General features: G+C 37.0%; 1 protein-coding gene across 5 annotated transcripts; it reads left to right on the top strand.

The window, feature by feature from the left end:
* The first annotated feature begins 4,328 nt into the window (after positions 1–4,328).
* Positions 4,329–20,418, top strand: LOC116260725 (uncharacterized). 5 transcript variants are annotated; one of them, XM_031639170.2, is made up of 15 exons: positions 4,329–4,439; positions 10,796–10,891; positions 11,150–11,284; positions 12,251–12,821; positions 12,978–13,201; positions 13,931–14,006; positions 14,092–14,162; positions 15,344–15,437; positions 15,517–15,587; positions 15,749–16,976; positions 17,097–17,389; positions 18,089–18,195; positions 19,056–19,191; positions 19,453–19,605; positions 19,699–20,418. In XM_031639170.2, the coding sequence occupies exons 1-15, from the start codon at positions 4,401–4,403 to the stop codon at positions 19,825–19,827; spliced, it is 3,423 nt and encodes a 1,140-aa protein (XP_031495030.1). In that variant the 5' UTR covers positions 4,329–4,400; the 3' UTR covers positions 19,828–20,418. The 5 variants fall into 5 exon arrangements, with proteins under 5 accessions (XP_031495030.1, XP_031495028.1, XP_031495029.1 ...); XM_031639168.2 differs by having other exon boundaries at positions 12,251–13,201; positions 15,523–15,587; XM_031639169.2 differs by having other exon boundaries at positions 12,251–13,201; positions 15,749–16,946.
* The last annotated feature ends 28 nt before the right edge of the window (positions 20,419–20,446 follow it).

Raw genomic sequence — 20,446 nt, 5'->3', positions numbered from 1 at the left:
CCTTCCATAGCTTTTAGTTCATTGTGAGGTTTATTCCTTAGGGTGAAGCACCTACGTGCAACTTAATTGCTAGAATGAGGAGCAATCCGATCACGATCGTTGACCTTAATTGACTTGGACGGTCTGGGCTGGGACTGAGGAGTGTCCGTACGTGAATTGACCCCACCCCCCCCTCTGTGCTTCTGACTAGGGGTGGAGCCAAGGGGGCTTGCATAGGCCCTGGTCATTGCTTCAAAAAATTGAGGCAATAGCATGTACAACTTGAGCATGTCATTGCTTCAAAAAATTGTTCGAGTTTTATAATTTTTGAATAAAGAACGCCAACATGATATGATGCTGGAACTTTATAAAGTACCTGAAGCCGGAAGGAGGGCAAGGAGTTGACATGAAAATTCTTTCCTATGATCCACTTGTAAGGGCGTCTTTCACCTCCAACACCTGCTAACATCACAAAAGTATTGGAGTGTCAGGAATGATCTATATTTAATAAGCTTCTCTAATTTCAAGATCCCAATTTCATGGTAAATAAGGGAACTGCTTCAGGGCATTTATGTAAATTTGTATTTTGGAGCGTTTTTTACCCTAATCCCCATGTTTAAGAGGAAGCAGTTAATTTTCTTGCACCTTAATCCTTATGAGATAGTGAACAAAACCCTATGCAGTCGGGGACGTAGGAGGTGTGTTATCTTTTCATTTATTCGTTTGTTGTCTGTGAGCGAGAGAAAAAGTGCCTCGTGCCGAAAAAAAAGAAAGAAAAAAGAAAAGAAAGGTAGATGCAATGTTAATTTGGGTTAGAGCATTCTATCATTTTACACTTAGAATAGAGTTGCTAGGGTTTAAAGATTCACGTACCCAAATGGGAGACCCATGTGAAGGACCCAGCAAATTGAATGTTCATGAAATATATCAACATAAGTATGAATGCGAAGACATTTGGCGCCCTAAAAGATTGTCCTTTTTATTGGTTGTTGTCATCTTTTATGGGGGCGTAGCACTTGGCAGGCCTACTGCAACCACACTAGAGTAGGAGAGTGACATACCAACAAACCACTGCTCTGCAGGGAGGATGCCCTACCCATGTGATGTCCATTAATGCTTGACAATTATATATACATGTAAAGAGAGAGAGAGAAATATGAAGAAGAAAAAGAAGGGGGAGAGAGGGGACACAACAGCCAGTTCCTTAAAACCACATAAATTATCCTTCAAATCAAATACTAACGTCTCTCTATATATAGCAGCACCCTTTAAATTAAATAGAGATGTACTCTTTACACACCATTCAACCCAATGAGAACAAATTTTGCACGCCGTTCGCCGAGGGTGGACCCTATTATAAAAATGTATATTTACTTTAATGCCTTATCATTGCATGTGCATAATGAACATTTTTAATCATGTCGTTATTTCATACATCTGTCATTATCTCATACCCTCGTCATTACCTCATTTTGCTATAAGTATGAGATAATGACAAAGGATGGTATGAGATAATGACTGGGATATGCGATAATGGGTATGAGATAATGATAAAAGTATGAGATAGAAAGTATGAAATAATAACATGGGTATGAGATAATAACAGAGGTATAAGATCATGCATATGAGATAATAACAAGGGTATGAAATGATAACAGAGATATGAGATAACAATTTGAGCGGGACAAAAAAACAAAAACACTTCTTTGTCACTTAGAGGGGTATATTGGTCATAACAATATGCATATACGGACTGACACAAATCCTTCGGTTTGAGTTTTATCAAATCCCAAAACATTACTTTTTTAAATTTTTTTTTGTCCCTACAAAATCTTTCTTTTTCTATTAACGAAGGGCATTTTTAGTCATGATTAAATTGGAGCAAAAAAAATTCATGCACATTGTGGCGCATATAACCGGCTTCGTGTTGCCTGACCAATCGCTCAACCCATCATTTGAGGGGTAGAGAGAGAGAGAGAAATTGGTGTAATTGAATAGCGTTCCTCAAATCTTTCAAACCCTAATTGTGTTCCTGTGGTAAAATCATTAATTGAGAATGTGATCAAATGGTCATCAGCCCATTCTAACCAGCTGGCAATTCAACACCCCGTGGTGGGGACACTTTTTTGAATTTAGATCATTTGATATTTTTGTAAAACTATTCACCTTCAATCTGGGCAAAACTGGTATTGTCTCTCCTGTAATAGTTTGGGAAGCGTTTCTTGAGCTATTATATAAAAGTATTTATCATTGCAGTACTTGGTGATGAAAGCACTTCCCCAATATATCCTTTTGCCTCTCCCGTGTCACCTAATTTACTCTAGGTGGACTCATAATGTCTTTTCTATACCAGTTCAATTCACCTCACCATTGGTGAGGTATTTCCACAAAAACTCTTATTGAAGAGGAATTCAAAAGAAAGTTTGCCATGTCAGAGAGAGAGACATGATCGTAAGAGAGAGGTTAAAAGGTTCTTCCCTAAATAGGGACCAAAAACTTTATGTCAAGGCCCTAGCATGTGTTATGGGTTAGCACCTCTGCTGGTTAAAAAGAAAAGCCCCTCCTTATAAACGTGAAATCGGAACAGAAGAAGTCCATTGTAATATTGCAAAATATCCATGTGGGAACATGCTTTCCTATGTTAATCGCATAACATGGACAGTGCTCTCCCAGAAACTCTAGTTGTGATTACGATAAACTGGCTAAAAATTATGACGGTTAGAATGAAATTTCGCCCAACAATGAGCATTGCTTGTTCGTAAGTGCTCAGGCGTCCAAAAAACAGAAATATTAAAATATGCTTGGCAATTTAAAACAAACTTCAAGATCTTCAATATTTTCCAAAGAAGACGAAAAGCAAATCCTAGTTCCTAAACTATTTCTAATACGTGTGTTTGAAAATGCTATGAAAAGACAAAATCTAATCAAATATAATTTATCTATACATCTGCATTTTAATAGCTGTCTACACACACCTTCCTTGTTTCTAATGCAAGTAATGATAAAATAAAAGAAGAATTAATTAAACAAATAAGATGCCAAAAAAAAAAGAAAAATGGTCTTATATTCTATGTATAATAAACTACGTTAACATATTATATTTACTAGCTTTTTAAGTTATAAAAGTCTTACATTTCTATCTACAAGATTGAATTAATAAATCACTTTCAAGGAATTCCTTTGGCATTCTCTAGTAAAAAGACCACAAAATTTTGTGCACTTTTGCAATAAAATTCCCTAAAAATAATATTACTAACTACCACAAAGTGGTGAGTCTAGTTTGAACGGAACGGAATTGTGAAGAAGAACTGGAAGAACAACCCATATGAGGGTTGATCATCAGATCTCCCAGAAGCAAAAACCCGTGAACAATATCACCTCTGCTTCGTTTTTTCTTGTTTTTCCTCTCATTCTCTTACAGTCGGTGTTGCTGTTGCCCTCTTCACGATCATTCCACCACACCTCCTCAAGTCCATTTTGTTAGAATGCTTGCCTAGGATTGATTCACCAGCGGTTTCCCCCGCAATATCTCTCTCTGATCTTCATCTCACCATGAGGTTTTGATTGTGTAAAGTGTATATCACATGTCAAAAATGAAGTGGTGAAACAAAAACAACTTGTCTAAAGAGGTTAGAAGGACCGAGTAGGCAACCAAACCATAATTTTAGAACTTGTGAAGAACAACATTTCCATCGTTTTCTTGTGCGCAACGTGAAATTACAAAACACAAGTTACGGAACTCATGCCACAATAGTTATATGCTCACGAGTAAGTCCAACAGTGGTTGCTTTTTTCTTTTAGGATTTTTTTTTGTTTCTGCAAACAAATAAAAAATATTTCTGGTATTATTGTTTTGGACTAGCTAGCAAACACAGGCTCAATGTGAAAAGCTGGATTTACTTTTCCTCTTCCATTGGAACTGAAATAATAGTTCTGCAATTACTATTAAAACCTAAGTTAGGTGAATGGTGACAAACTTAAAGCAAATGTAGCATAATTACGTAAGAATGGGGTCCTCTTTGTAAAACCTCGAAACTTTGAGTCTACTTTTGTAAATTCGTTTAATATTATTTGTCCAATAAAAAATATGCGTCGATCAATTATTTTATAAACTGAAGCCATTATTTGTAAATTCTAAAACGTAAAGCAGTTGTTTACAAATACATAGCAAGTTGAGCATCTGTTTGTATTTTTTAAAAATAATCGGCACTGGAGCGAAGTGGGGAAAAAGCGATCGGCGGGAACGGCAGACCAAGGTTTCTCAGTCAAAACCGAAGAGGAGACCCGTTCGGGGAGGGGACAGGAAGACGGACAAAGTTGTCGTTTCCATAATTTATGAGGGAGTTTTAAGACTCAGGGGGAAGATAAAACCCGTGGCGCGAAAACTAGAAGCCCTTCGAGTAGCTTGCCGCCACCGTTCCATGGAAGAGAACGGCTACCGTCCACCCCAATTCTCGGAGGTACGTAGCGAAACCCATCGCTATTTTCAGCAGCGCCAGACGGAGCTTCTACTGTTTACAAGATATTAAATGATTTCTCTGTTCGAGTGATCTTCATTTCTCTTTTCTCTCCGGTTTCGTCTGGCTCTGCGTCTAAAAACTTTCTTGAGCTTTTTCTCTCCCGTTTTTAAGGATTTTTTTTTTCCAAGTGCGATCTTGAGGACACCGATTACAGCATTAAAGGTGTTCAATTTGCTTATCGATTAATTTTGCCTTTTTCTATTCTGGATATCTCGTTTTTTATGGGCAATAAAGATATTAGTTCCACTCTTGGAATGCATGTATCAATATTTGGTTGTTCTCAAAATTTAATGGATCTTCTGAGAAAGCACGTATGGGCTCATAAGACAAGCTCACATTTTCTGATGTTATGCTTTTTATACCAGTCAGGTTTTGGGTGATCCTATGCCTTCTGTACCAGTCAAGAACTTTGTTATTATGAAAATGATTAAGTTCGTACGTTGTAAATTAAAGTGATAAGCATATACATACACATCGATTCTACAACCCACACATCTATGAGCGACTTGGCAGCTGCCATTTTGAACGCAATTGCTGAGTCCTCTGTTTTTTCTTTGACACTCCATTAATAATAAACCTGCATACCATTTGGTTTCTTGACTTTTTGACCTTTTGCATGATCATGACATCGCCAAATCAGTTACGAGTCCATGATCCCTAAACCTGGTCTTCAACTATGTTAGTTGAGGAATAAAATGACGGGCAGATGGAATACGGATACGTGAGATAAAACTATGGTTGAGCATGAAACATGTGGATACCTCTTGCTAGGACTACAAAATTGCTTTGCTTTTATGTTTTTTAATTTTTTTTTTTTATTTTCCTCCCTTCGTGTTGCCTAAGTTAAGTGTTGTTGATCGCTGCCTGGTAAGTTTATAGGAAATGAGGCAACAAAGTAGTTTGCAATCAGACTGCCATTTTCATTGACGCTAATTAGTTTACAACATTTTACAGTTTTACTTTTATTGAAAAGCTCTGCCATCGAATATCCTTTGTTGAACTCCATATTCACTGGTTGGAGAAAAATATCTTGCTTATATTCGTTTTTCTCTCATACGGATCATGTAATTGTATCTATAAAACATAGTGAAATCACATCATCCAACCATTGCATGATAGTTGCATACTTGCATTGACCTTCTCATGAAATTTACTTCAATCATCATATAAAGTGGTTGCAGGTTTATCTCCCAAGCATAGCAACAGAAAACATGTATGTTCCAAAAAAAAAAAAAAGCGTTTAAAACATTACATTAGCCTTCCCCGAAAAAACATGTTTAAAACGTGTCTTTTTGAAAAAAAAATAACAAAATGAAATAATGCATTCTTTTTGCGTATTTTTTGCTTGGTGTATAATATTTAAACTTATAATGTTAAAACTGGATCACCTTTTAAAAAAAGAGGTCAACTTATTTTGAGCTGTGGGGAAGGCTTGATAGGCAATGCCTACTTTTATTTTGGGCTTTGGGGAAGATCTTGTAAGATTTTGGGTGTCGAAGTATAACCCACGTTTAGATTCAGCAAAGGAAAGATAAGAGAGGGAACAAGAAAAGAGAAATAAGGAAGGGAGGTGTGATTTTACATTCTCACACAACCCATTTATATAGCGATTCCTCTACACATTTTACAAGAATCTAGAATGAAACAATCACAATAATCTAGAGCCTAGAGTGAAGCAACACAATAACCTAGAGTCTAGAATAAAATAATTACAAAAATTACAACCATAACCCTGCCTAGATAAATGCGTTCAGACATGGTTAGACGTGTTGGATCGGAATCAATAGACATGTTGGATCTGGATCAGATTAGATCCAACATCTTATCAGATCTGTTGCTTATCTAGTTATTTTTTTTGTCATTTTATTAGTTTTCCATCTATTTTATTTTTTCCATTTTTTAAATATTTTTTTTTATTTTTCAAAACTTGCTCTTTTTTCCGTTCTTTTCCCAAAAAAACAATCTAGTTGTATTGTACACGTGAAAACTTTGTAGTTTAAAACCCAAAAACAATATTTGTGGCTATGCCTACAACTACAAGTCTCTGATATAAAGAAAGTCATTCACATTATCCTTTCACCCTTGCTGATGCATTTCATTGAGATTAATCATCTTTTGTGCTGTAGTTCTCATCTTAATTCACACAAAAATCAACACAAATAATATCAAAATGTTACTTGTTGGGAAGAAACCCAAAAATGCAGAAGGTTTTCCTTTATGGATTGCTTAAGAAATTCAACAAATGCATGTGTAGATATACTCTCATAAATATCAAACCTTATGCCACCACCATTACAATCACCTCACAAATGATTAAGTAGACATGGAAAAACACAAAATGTCAAACAAAAGAAAGAATACATTGATTTAGTGGAAAGTTTTCTCCTAAAAAAGGGTGGAAAACTGGAATACTATCCAGCAAATCCACGGTACAAAATTTTGTAGTAAAAGTCTTCTCAAACTTTCGAACTTTAGGAATCACTTTCTATTTGTGTGCAAAACCCCTTCTTTGTTCTCTTGCTGATGAAAGAACTCTTCTCTTTCTCACACATGTATTATCATGTAAAGAAACTTCTAAAATAAATTTTCACCATCAAACAAACAATGAAATATACATGCCTATTTATAGCTCAAAATACAGACAGAAGTAGACCTCCTAGTTGAGACTTTATAACAGAAGTAACAAAAAAGAAATGGATCCTCCCAAATAGAAATGGATTCAAATCCAACATTTGTTATATTAGTTCATTTATGCACAATGAAAATAATGAAAGGTTGAAAAGAGATTTAAAAAAGAGAGCCATGCGACAGTTAAATGTTACTTCTAGTTGGAGTTAGAATTTTTCAGTTTTGTGTAATGCACCGCTAAGGGTAACCTTAATGGCCATTAGGCTGCCGTTTCAATAAGAATTAGAAGGGGAATAGTATAGATTGGAGGCTGGAAATATCCAGTGCTTTCGGATTATATATACATACATATATATATATACATACATACATATATATATATATATATACATACATACATATATATATATATATATATATATATATATATGAGATAGATCAAGAATAGGGGTGAAGGTCACACATTTAAAAAAAATAGGCAATCATCAACTAAGTGGTAGCTGTATCTACCTTAACTGGCTTTCTACATACTTTATGTGAGAGATAGTTGAGTTGATTTCCAGCAAGGTGGAGAAGTAATAGCTGGGTTGAGTCACTGGGTCAAGAAATTTAAAACTGATGTTTGGTAGTTTAGAGCTAAATACACTCAATCTACCATGGAGTTTAGAATCTCAATGTATAAATATGTGATACGCTTTGAATGATTGAGGTAGTTATATGTGTTTTGCTTTTAGTATGTAGTCATGTATTTCATTGATATCTACGGTTAGGTTTGATAAAGCATAAAAGAAAAATATAATAAATAAATATTATGAAATTATCATACTAGAGGAATTGGTTTTGCAGTGTTTGCCTAGATGAACAAGAAATAGTAAAGTGTTTTTTGCGTTTGATTTGGGAATTATGGCAAAATATGCTCGTATTTTGGCTGTATAAGAGAAATATGCATTGCAATTTAAGGGTTTTGATGTTGATTAGTCAAATTTAATAGAAATTTGGTTTTCAGTTGAGATTTTGGTCTTTTTAATGATCAAAGCTCCCTCATGCATTGTCAGAATTTCTCATTCCACACGTTATTGGAAAACTGGGCATCAAGTAATTAGTAGAACATCAGAATGCAAAAAATTTGCTATTTTTGAGAATTTGGTCAGGAGTGGACACTAATAAATTGGATATTGTCTATGGTAGATTTCATGCTCGGACTTCTCAAGACCATCACTCAAGAAATATTGCTTAGAAGTTAGAACTGAACATATAAACCTGTTTTGAAACCAAGGGGATATCTATTTTTAGGTGCTAGCATTACATCTATATTTGTTCAATGCAGATACCAGAAATTTATATAATATAAAGAAATTTGTTTCTTTCATACCCCTGCCTTTTGCTAGAAGCAGAAACAAATGCTTGGATTACTCCGGAGAGCAGTTACTCAATTTATCTAAGGAAATTTTAAACATGTAATGGCTTTTCACATTGACAGAAAGTCTACTATCTATTGTCAAAAGGGATAGGCCAAATTGGATGGGAGTTGTGAACTGTGTGATCAGAACCTACACCAAGCAAGCCCTGCAGTTGACCTATGTAGTACCACAAGGACTAGACTATCTTGGTCCAGCTATATCAGAGGCTACACCAATTTAGTGATTGTTATCTGTCACTTTTACAGTTGTTAAAAATTGGGCATGGGGCTTGACTCAAACATTGGTGAGAGGTTGAGAACTGTCGAATTGTCATGCAGTTCACTATGTTGAATTAATAACTGGTTGAAAGTTTTCAACAAATATTGGAGATATCCAATAGACTGAAAATTTGGATGTTTGATTTTTATGACATTGAATTTCGCACTTGAGTTTCATAATTTCAATTTCAGATCTGAGAGCTATGTTTGCCATGTTGAATCCAAATTTGTAGAATGGCAAACTGCATGAGTAGGGGCATGTTGTTTGTGTGATGTTGGTTAATGGAGAAGCTTGTAGACAGGGGAAGTGGACCATATGCTGTGCAGTAGTTATCTGGTCTCGTGTGTATCGGAGTAAAGATATAGATGATGCCAAGTTTTTGTAATTGTGGCCACAGTCTTTCCCAATTCCGAAGCTGCATTGAGATGAGATAACAATTGGTTTAACAACCGGCTGAGAGCAACCCAAGTGGGGCACCAGCTATGTCACACGGATACGGGTACGGGGACACGGCAGTTTTTAAAATTTTAGGATACGCGGACACGGCAAATATTATATTCAAAAAAATTAATGATAATAAAAAAAAACATGAGAATCTCATACAAAACATTGTTTTTTCATCACCAATCTCATAAGTCATACTCATAACTCATAAGAAAGAAAGTTCTACTACATTAAACATAATAAAAAGATGCAAAAAACATATAATGAACATAAAATTTATGAAATAAAAAAATACAACAAACTGACAGTATAAACATGCAGTCACAGATTTATTTCTGGATAAATCTGCAAGAAAATATCACACATAGACAAAATCCCCAAATCGGCCAAATCCCCAAATCTGCCAAAATATCGCACATAGGCAAAATCCCAAATCGGCCAAATCCAACAAACTGACAGTATAAACATGACAGTATAAATTGACAGTATAAAGAATACAAACACGAAGGCAAAATCCCCAAATCGGCAAAATCCCCAAATCAAACAAAAAAAGAAAATATTGCACATAGCATTGAAGAATAAGATCATTAACCGTCCAATCTTTAAACGAAAACATCCCCAAATTGGCAAGAAAAACCCTAAACTAAAAAAACCCAAATGAAGCATGAAACCCTAACTTCTAATATCGAAAAGAAAAAAAAAAAAAACTTACCTGTTTGTCGCCGGCTACCGCCGGACGCCACCAAATGTCGTCGTCGATCGCCGGAGCTCGTTGCCGTCGCCCGTCATTGCCGAACTGCTGTCGCCGCAAGTCGTCGAGGTCGTCGAAGGTAAAGGGTAAAGCGTAAGTCGTCGAGGGTTAAAACAGAAATCGGGTTATGAAAGGTAGTTTGGATCAGGTCTGACCCAGACTCGATCCAAAACGTATCCAGTAGTGTCGGGATCCGCGTGTCGGCGTGTCGACACCGGTGCTTGACCCAGATTGCCGTGTCCGTGTCACATAGGGCACCAGCAATCCATAGAGCCAAGTTTCAGTGACAAGGCCAGTTTTGTCATTGACTAAGTGGGGAAACGTGGGTACGGGGTCGACATTGAGCCCTGTTTGAGCTCAGATAGGCTTAGCTGGGCTGAGTCCTAAAAGCTCTAGCTTGAATCCAAGGTGCCCTTGATCATTTTTACCAACAAGAAGGAAAATTCATGAAATTTGTTGCACATAAGATGGCCATCTGTGTCTTATGTGTGAATGTTTAGATGATGGAGAATAGATGCATACATGTCCTTTATCTTTTTCACTTGCCACCCACATTTATCTTACTTTGTCTAACTTATAACCATTGCCTTATAGACTAGAAACCCTTAGTTCAATTGTGCAACTTTATCTACTTGACCATCATGTCAATCCATGCAGTTTTTGTCCTGGTATGTGCTTCTCTTAAGTAGAACAAGGATATGTGTAACAATATAAAGTTTTTAGTAAATGCTCCTGTTGCTAGTATGAAATGATGAGTTGTCTTGAGTTTTGATGTTTTTGACATATCTTTATAGGACACAGCATGGGTTCCAGTTTGGCTTCAATCATGCAGGGTTTCATCTTTGAGTCAGCAAGCTAGAGGGGCTGATAGTTTTCCGCAACCAACAAATGTATGGTCTATACTCTTAATTAGTCTTTGATGGTTCTTATCTGTCCCATCAATAAATTGTTATGAGCATTCAGAATTTCAAGCTCATGTTAATTTCAGTAATTTGAGTCATTTTCAAAAGATTGTTTCAGTAACATGAGACTGTCAAAAAACATGTCATATGTGCAGAAGGATATTTCCTTTGGCTTGCTTATGAGCATTCTCTGTTGAATGATCTCATTTGAAGCATACATTAACAAAATATTCTTATCATCATTAGAATGTTGAATGGCCTCCAGAGACATTGGGTGATGGACAAGAACCCATAAGAGAAGGTGCTGCAAACAACAATTTTGAATTGTTTTTATCAGGAGACGACATTTGCTCTGTTGGAAATAGTCTATCCAAAGAAAGTGTACGTTTGCTTTTATATGTGTATGTTTTCTGTTATTTAGTACTTGGTTGTTCTTTCTTCCTCCTGTTTGACATGCTCTTTTATTGTATACTTTATGACTGCGTGATCTTTTTGTACTTTTTTTGTTTCCTTTTTACTTTTGTTTGCATTGATTTCAGTTTTTACCTACCTTCAGGACAATTTTTGTTCTCTGTCTAACTGTATATTGGTGTCAATTTTTCATTCTCTTTCATTCAACTATGATCATATGATTTACCTTCATCTGCAAGCTGAGCTCTTTAGAGATTTAATCTATTCTATGCCCTTCCTTTATAACTGAAGTATGGCAAAACAATAAATGCAAACGAGTAGATGCATGCTTGTCTCATGACGCAATGTATTTGATGTTAGTGTACTTGGTGGAAAGAAACATTTGGATTGCATGATTTACAACTGAATTCTATCCTCGAAATAGAATCCCTAGCACATTGTTTAGGCACTTCCATAGGCAGATTAGAGTCTGTCGAGTTGAGACTCGGGTATTAAATCTAGAATAGAAGCTCTTGAACACTTTCTCTGACAAAATGAAATAGAGAAATGCATTTAACAACACTAAATTGTAGTCAGATATTCGGTTTTAGATGGCATCACAAATGTCCATAACCCATTCTAGTTTCCCTTGTGAAGTAGTTAGCTGATGCTTAATATTAATTGCTATCACTAAGGTTATTTCAGCTGGCTTGTAGAAATATTTGTATTTTGTAGTATTTTTTTTTTGCATTGTTGGTGGTCAAAGAATAGTCCTATGTACCTTTGATAGTAATGATCTATGAGGAACACAACCTAATGGAATTGTCAGGAGAAAAGTGAAACTGCAAATGTGTTAACCCACCAAAAATTAGTGAAATTTAAAAATGTTTATTAGTGTGAGTACATAATATGAATATTTGGTATATGCTGCATTGAAATAGTATGTTTACCTAACAGGTGCAGCCTTTCCAACTACACCTTTCCTCAGATGTTTCTGAACATTCCTTGAATCAATATTATGAAAGTTATGGAGCAAGTCTCTCGTCAAGAGGAACGGTGCACCCTAAATTTACACCTGGTTGTTTAGTAGTCAAGAATCTTGAGGGTCCATGTGATAAGCTAAGAAACACAGACCCCATGGCAAGTAGTGAGGCACAAGTAACTAATATGCAGAAGTATCATACTTGCCCAGAACCAGACAACAATAACTGCGAAGGAAGAAATTTCAGTATTGGCTTCCTTGAAAATGCTGATGTTGATAGTGCCATTGAGTTATCTATTGTAGCATCCGAAGCACTCGCAATCTCTGATATGGTGTGCACGTCTTTGCCTTCTGAAGCTTGCGCTGCTTCAGCTGTTCTTGAAATTGCCCTAAAGGTCAAGGAAGCAAGGATTCAGGCATGTGTTAGTAATGCCGATGTTTCTCTCATTTCCTCTGAGGAAGTTGAGGAAGTGGACTCCCTATCTGATTTGGATGAGGAAGCTATGGTAGATGCTTTTTCTGATGTAGGTTTATCTCCAATCAAAGGTATTGTCAAGACTAATTCATGCTGTATGCAGCTCAATCAAGCTGCTGATCTTAAAGTTGGAGCTTGTGAACATTACTCTTTGCTGACAAAAAAGATGGGGAAAAATGTTGATAATTACCAAATAACAGCTGAAAAATCTCGGACATGTCTTGCAGAGGAGTGCATCCAATATCCATGTTCAGTTGCCACACATGTTGCAGGATCCTGTAGTGTTTATGTTGCAAATGAGCAACATCTGGAAGTTCAAGCTGCTGATCCAGTTGGGACATTCAGTGAGAGGAACTCAGCAGAGACTGCTTCCATAAGACAGCATGAGTTACTTGTCATAACCACATCTGAAGTTGCAAAAAGTATCACCGAGCACTTTAAAGGATCTGAGGTAATATAACAGTTTCATTTTAAGTAGGTCAAAACAACTTGCTTAACTCTCTTTGAGGAGGCTCCGTCTGAATCTTCTGCTTTCAGTTTCACTTTGTAGGATACCATGTAAGTGTGTCTTTTTTCTTTTCCTTTTTTCCAATAAAGTGAGATGTTGGCTATGTTGTCCATTTTCTCTGCAGGTCAAAATCTGAAAGCATTTTTTCTTTCTCCTTTTTTTATTGAGAGCTTGTTTGAAGCACTTGATAATCACCAACATTATCAATATTTCTGAAATTAGGATATGGTAATATTACCAATTTATGGCCAGAAATATTGCCATAAGCAAAAAAATCGGGTTGTTATCCTAATATTTATCCTAGATTTTGAAAGGCCTCTTTGTATTATATATTTAAATTTTTTCTCGTTCATTTTATTTTTGCAAGAAAAATGATAAAAACATTTTGGTCCATACGTTTAGCATGATTTATTATTGTTGAATCTTGTCATAAAAGTCTCCAGGCTATATTCAGCTGGCTTCATACTGTGTTCATTTACCAACAAGATGGTTTTTTGTTGGCAAGTTTCGAACTGTCACCGGAGCAGTGGAGCTTCTCTCTCTTTCCCTCTATCTATAACTTAAGTCATTCAACTGTCTCCAATTGTGTTAAAGCATCTTGCATATTCTACATTATAGATGACTTACTATCATCTAGCTTTGAGAGCATGTATTTATTTTGGTGTTCTTCAGGAACTTGATTTCAATACGAAAAGCTGGGGACCAATTCAGTTCAAAGAATGTAAAGCATTTGGCGTAGAAACTGGTGGTAAATTTCTCACTGTTCTTTCTTGAGGGTTTACCTTGCCTAAAGATTGTAGGATAATCATATTTTTTTTTTTTGGTAATTTCAGAAACACACTCAGAGAAGTCAATGTCAATGCAGCCTTTCAAAAGCCGGTGGCTTGGTGGCTGGACTGGCAGGGTAAGGAATATGACCTTTTGTTGTTTGTCCATTTTTTTTCTGGGAAAAGGTCAATTTTTCAGCTTTCATCTCAGGCACTATTTGTTGGAGTGTGGAGCCTAATCCATACTTAATAGGCTTCCCTAATTTTCACAAACTCTTTTGTAAGCGCATTCATGTAATTTTTTTTTTTGGGGTGGACGGGGTGCTGGGAGCTTGGTAGTGAAAGCTCTGTGTGGCCGTGGACATTGGAGAACTTTGTCTGCGAACCGCGTAAGGTCCTTGTGTTTTCTTCCTTCTCTTCTTTGGTTTTCTTCTCTTGATGTCGGAAGAGAGAGAGTGAGAGAGCCTCGTTCCTAACACTATTCTATTTGTCTGATTGTGTGATGCATCAAATTAGCATTGAAAAGATGGATTTAAAATATAGTTCATCCCCATCATAGTGGCTATCAAAGTTGTTCAGTTATATGACCTGTCAATTAGTTTCCCAATATAGATGAGGGGTCACACTATAATCTGCTTCAATTGAGATTGCAGCTAGCCCAATGGTTATTCCTTCTGGACATGTTTTTAGTAAAGCATTACCACTTTTGATTTTAGCAATCAATTTGCGATTTGCATGCCACATAACTGTCACAACTTGCATATCACAGTCAGCTGTGATCTCGGTTAGTCATTTACATTTTGTCCCACCAATCAAATGTTACTTAAATATCGTCTTGCTTTGTCATGTATACTTTAGACGACTAATCAAATGTCATTAGAAACTTAAATGCTTGTTCTTCTTTTGAGTTTCTTGTCTGAATTGATTGGGCTTTTAGTTTTATATCTATGATCCATGTTGGGCTTAACCTTCGGTCTTCCTTTTCTTCAGGGTCATCAAAGTTTCTGCTATTTTTATCTTGAATGATGCTTCATTTATTAATTTTCTGGTTTGTTCATTCAGACTACTTTTTTTCCACTTGGCTTTGCTTCTATTGATAGATAATGGAACCGGCCATTTACTTTTAAGATGTGTTCTAAATACTCTCGAAGGCACATTTGTCATTGTTGTTCTTTTTGGATAGCTTGGGGACTGGGGTGTCAAATGGTCTGCAGGCCTAACTAGGTGACAGACACTGGGAACCTACCACATCATGTGCATCTTTGTTGTCATACTTTTCTTTTTTTAACGAGATCCTTGTATTTTCTTCTTTCTACAGGAAGTTGACCTGGATGCTGAAAGTTTAGAACCATTTGAGTCTGAAACATCTATAGTCACACCACCCTGGGTTCAAGATCCTGGGGATCATACAGGTAGTAGCCATCCATGTCTCATGCAGAGTTCTCAGCCTGAATATTGATTGTCTCTGATTATTCTGCCTTGCTATTGAAGCTGAAGTTGCAAAGAAGGCAGGATCAAAGGGATATTCTGGTAGCCATCAGCATGACAACTGTATGGACCAGGTAACTGGTGGCATTGTGCATGTCTTTCCCTTTCTATGTTCAGTATCTTTTTCAACAGTTTTGAATTGCCCTAGTTCCACAATCCACATATAAACTTGGTATCAAGAGAAAATGGGCCTCTATTGTTCTTTCTTGTTGTAATGCTGAATTTGTTGATTTAGGTTGTAAAATCATCTGTCCTTGATGGCTTACACAACAAAAGAAGAAAATCAAATTTCTTTGTTGGAGAGACCAGCTTCTTGTCCGAGTCAGTTGCTGCTTTAGATGAAAATTTTGCTGCATACAAACCTGAAGGTTGGGTGAATGCGTGGAGGCCAGAAGGGAATGCATCATGTGTCTCTGGCATGCCTGTTGAAGCTATAGATAGCAATATTAGCATTGTAAACGTTGCTTCTCAGGCGGTCGCAAACTCTTATTGCTCCTTGGATGATCCTCTCTGTTCTGTAGTCAAGTGCAGTGTTCCTGGCGAGAACGCAAATTCCTATGAGGATGTTACTTCCAGATTGCAGGACTTGGAACTGGACAAGCAGAATCGACTGGGACCGGATTCTGATTCTATGGTTGGTCGAGAGTTCTTCTGTTCACTTGCTAAACTTACAGGAATTGAAAGCCTAGAATCCCCTGTTGCTTCTGTTAGATGTATGCACCCAAGGATCAGTTCTGCAGGCTTTGGAGAAATTAGACGAACACTTGTGGCATCACTGAAGAGCTACAGCATGCTGACTTCATTTAAGAAAGCTACTTTTGATGAACAAAAAGACTCTACTTCCAACAAAATTATTATGTCAAGGGATAAAAGTGAAAAAATTACACAAGTGCTGCAGTCTAAAATCAACTCTGGCTGCTGCCAACCTTTGAATCTGGAAAAGAAATCACAGTGTGCTGATTCTTCTAAATCTCGCGGTAGGCATAAGAGAACAGCTAATCCTGTTGAGATCAATGGATGCATTCATAAACAAAAAAAACGAGAGAATTGTTGTACTGTTAAGAAAAACATCTTAAAGAACTCAGATGTGATGCAAACTATTGATGCATTGGATGATGGCATCACAATGCACCAACTTGATGGAAGAAGCTGTTCACCTTTAGTATGGAAAAATGGGACTAGGCGCAGGCTCCGGCCTTGCAAAACAATAGGAAATGATGCTAATGAAGAATATACCATGGGTGGAGGAGCAGAAACATGCTTGGGAAAAATTCCATTTACGATGTTGGAGAAGAAATCAAGTTGCAGGGAGAATGCAAAGCGTAAAACACCACCACCCCAATTGGAATCAACATCACATGAACAGGGACCTTTGATCAAGAAAGTTCGTTTTGCTGAAGATGAAGATGGGTGTGAGCAAAGAAATTTTAGAAGTTCGGGACCCACCCAGATCCGTAGTTGTAGTATTTTCCCCTTCCACAACACAATATGTTCTTTTTTGTAGTTTTTTTTGCCACTGTTCAATCTGTTACATTTCTATGTGTTTTATTCTGTTTTGACATTGTTAATTGTTTTATATGTAGGCTTGCGTCAAGGAAATGGCAAAAAGTGGAAAAATTCCTTCCTTTTGGCCAAGCTAAAAGTGCAAAATAAAAGTCAAAACTGTAGCAGGACTCAGAAAAGAGTTATATGTATGGGCTTGGAATTTATGCTGACAGGCTTCACAAGAAATGAGAAGCAAGAACTGGAAGTGTTGATTAGGGAACATGGAGGAGTGGTGCTTTTTGACATTCCATCACCTTCCCCAAGGCAAACAGGCAAGAGAAGACCATTTCAAAAGGATCATGCCCATACTATAATTTTATCTCCTCGAAAGGTTTGTAGCTCCATATCAAAGTAGAAATTGGACATGAGGTGCATACACATGGCCGAAATATCACTATGCTGCTTAAAAGTGAAAATGTAAAGTCCCCCTGCGAAATTTTATGATAATTTGCTTTTCATCTATTTGGACTCCTCATCAAAGAGAAAAAGAAGCTAGGTTTGTGAGTCTTTTTATTCTTACTCTCACCGTTCTGTCGGTGAAATTTGTTCAAACTTCAGACACAATTTATTGCTGCATAAGTGTAGTGCATGTTATTCTCTCAACAAACTGCCCTTTGCATCTATGAAGTTAATCATGGATGCATGCTAGCCAGCTCGACAAGTTCTCCAAGGTCTGCCTTTTGAATTATGTCATGTGGTTGCTAAAGAACAAATTGGGGAACATGTTCCTTCAGCAGCTATCAGTTATGAGCACTAACTAGTGGAAATAATGTTGCATGGTTTTATGTGTCCAAGTTTATGAGAAATATATCATTGATCTTTTAACTAAGAAATTTACAGCTATCCTAATTCTCTTCAATGATTCCTGTTGATTAAAAAATTTCCTTCAGGAGGTGCGAATCGCTTTCAATGGACTTTTGACAAAATGATTATGCTTTCTGAAATTAAGGTCTTCAGGCCTAGCTTCACATTTGTTTTTCTTGTCAAGGTTTGCTGATGCAATGCCTGATCATCAGCTTCTTCTTTGTAGGTGCGAACAACAAAAGTATTGTATGGATGTGCAACAAATGCTCGTTTGCTGAAAGTGGAATGGCTTATTGACTCAATTTCCTTGGGTTCTATGTTACCACCCGACAAGTAAACATTTCCTTCATTACTGTCTTGTTGCACGTGGCAGTGTCCAGATTTTATTTGTTTTGTTGACGTGTTCTTTTTTATATTGAGACATGGTATAGATGTCACTTTTATGAGAATATATTCATGTAATATAATATATGTGTGTGTGTGTGTGTGTGTGTGTGTGTGAACTATATGTATATGCATATATATACTTGTTTTCAGGAATTTTTTTCTGTTTTTTATTCCTTATTTTTGTTTTATTTTATTTTATTCTATTTTGCTGCTAAAATGCAGCAGGCTAGCCATTGGCTGGCCCAACGGCTACCTTTCTGTCTGTTGGAGCTATCCAACGGCTAGCTCCTTTTCTACTTCTGTTGCTTCATTTCCTGTATACAATGGGATATTCCCCTCTTGTACTTTCCTCAGAGGCTTGTGAAGGCTAGTTGAAGCATCTTTTGATTATCCCTTCTCCCGTGTGATGATTGTGAAGAGCCTTCTGTGCTTTTCTGAGTATATTTTAAGTGCAAGTGCTTCACTTCCCTTTTGTTATTTGACAAGGTTGTTGCGCATGGCTTTGTGAAGCTTGCTTTCCTCAAAGCAAGGATACTTCATTCGAGGTTATGTAGTGACATCACTTGCAGTAGAATTTTGTCATTTCAAGCACATGCTTCATATTATAGATAGGCTCAGAGTCCACAAACATTTGAAAAACTCTTGGATCTTTTCCTGAAGTATAACAAGGCACGACCTTTTTTCTCCCTCAAACTCGATCTGTTTGTGTATGCTGCATCTCCTTTCCTACAATGATTAGATTATTGAACAAGTTCTTGGACTTTGTCCTGCCGATTTTTATCTTCCATTAATGATGTTATTTGCAGATATTTGCTTCTTCCAAATCAATCTGCTGGAATGCAGAATATGGGTCTTGGACAATCGGCATATATTTTTGATGGAGTAGGGATCATGCTCTATGGGAAGGCCAGCTTCTGCATCAAATTTACAAAGCTAATCAGGGTAATGTTTTACTTTCCTTTTACAACTAGTTAATGCCGTTCCTAATAATGGAGCTGCATCATTATGATTAGGTGGATAATGCCATGACAAACAATTGATCATTTTGTGCTTGTTCTTACACCTTACCAGTGATTCATTGTTTATCATTTCCATTTGATCGTTTGACTGGGCTCTGGCAGTCACCTTGAGTCGCACCATTTAGTCTATCGATAGTTTTTGTGCTGCCAGTCTTATATTCTTTTACCTGATCTGGCTCCCCAGCATGGAGGCGGTAGGGTGTTCAAAACTCTGCAAGGGTTAGTACAGAATCTTAGGAACAAAAAAGTTAACATTGGTGCCATCGTGGTGGAGGATATGGGCTGGGCTACACGCCACCTGAAGCAATGTGCTTCGGAATACAAGCTAAATATGATGGTTCTCTCTATCTCTCTCTCTCTCTAACATTGGTTTCTTTTTCCCTCATATCAAACTCAACTTTGGATTTGATTGTTCATTCCTTTGCTGCAGTCTGCAAACTGGATAACTGGCAGTTTGCTGTCCAGGAAGGTCCTACCATTTGATACCAATGACATGGATCTTTGCAGCACAATAAAGGAAGCTGGAGTTGAGGTTATAGGCTCCAGTCAAGAGATGTAACTGTTGTCCTCACCAGCGGCTTTTCCTTCCCTTTTTTGGATAGCATTCTTAACGGGCATGAATGAACATGCGCATACACCAGTCAAGAGCAAAAGCATGCCCCTACTTGAAGCAACAGAATTCATGATCCATCTATGCTTCAATCAGGAATCTGGGACCCATGGACAAGGTTGCATCTATGACCGTCTGCATCGTAGAAAGAACCATCTGAAGGTGGCGTTGGTAACTCTTGATGGACCTTCAGCATGACCATTCACCATGTATGTTGGTGTAAGCGTGGTTATTGATCAGTCTCTCCAGCCTTGCATTGCAGCAGTATTCTTTTAAGTACAGCACAGTCTATATACTTATTTAACCTGCCAACTAATCGCCATTTCTTGTTGCCGGCCTGCTGCATGAAAGTAATCAGCAAATTTAAGACATTTTAGTTTAAATTTCGAAGTTGATTTGGTCGAGATGAATGGCTTCCTTAGGCAAGAATGTATAGCGGTGTAAATTGTTACCTCAGATGCCTAATTGTGTATCTGAATTGTTTTTGTTATGTACACTATTCTGTTGTACATTATATAAATATACATCTTATTCTTTTCATTGTAGACATGAATCTGCACAAGCATTC

The sequence above is a fragment of the Nymphaea colorata genome, chromosome 9 (assembly GCF_008831285.2).
Source record: "Nymphaea colorata isolate Beijing-Zhang1983 chromosome 9, ASM883128v2, whole genome shotgun sequence".
NCBI lineage: Eukaryota > Viridiplantae > Streptophyta > Magnoliopsida > Nymphaeales > Nymphaeaceae > Nymphaea > Nymphaea colorata.
This window is presented reverse-complemented; position numbering and strand designations above follow the sequence as displayed.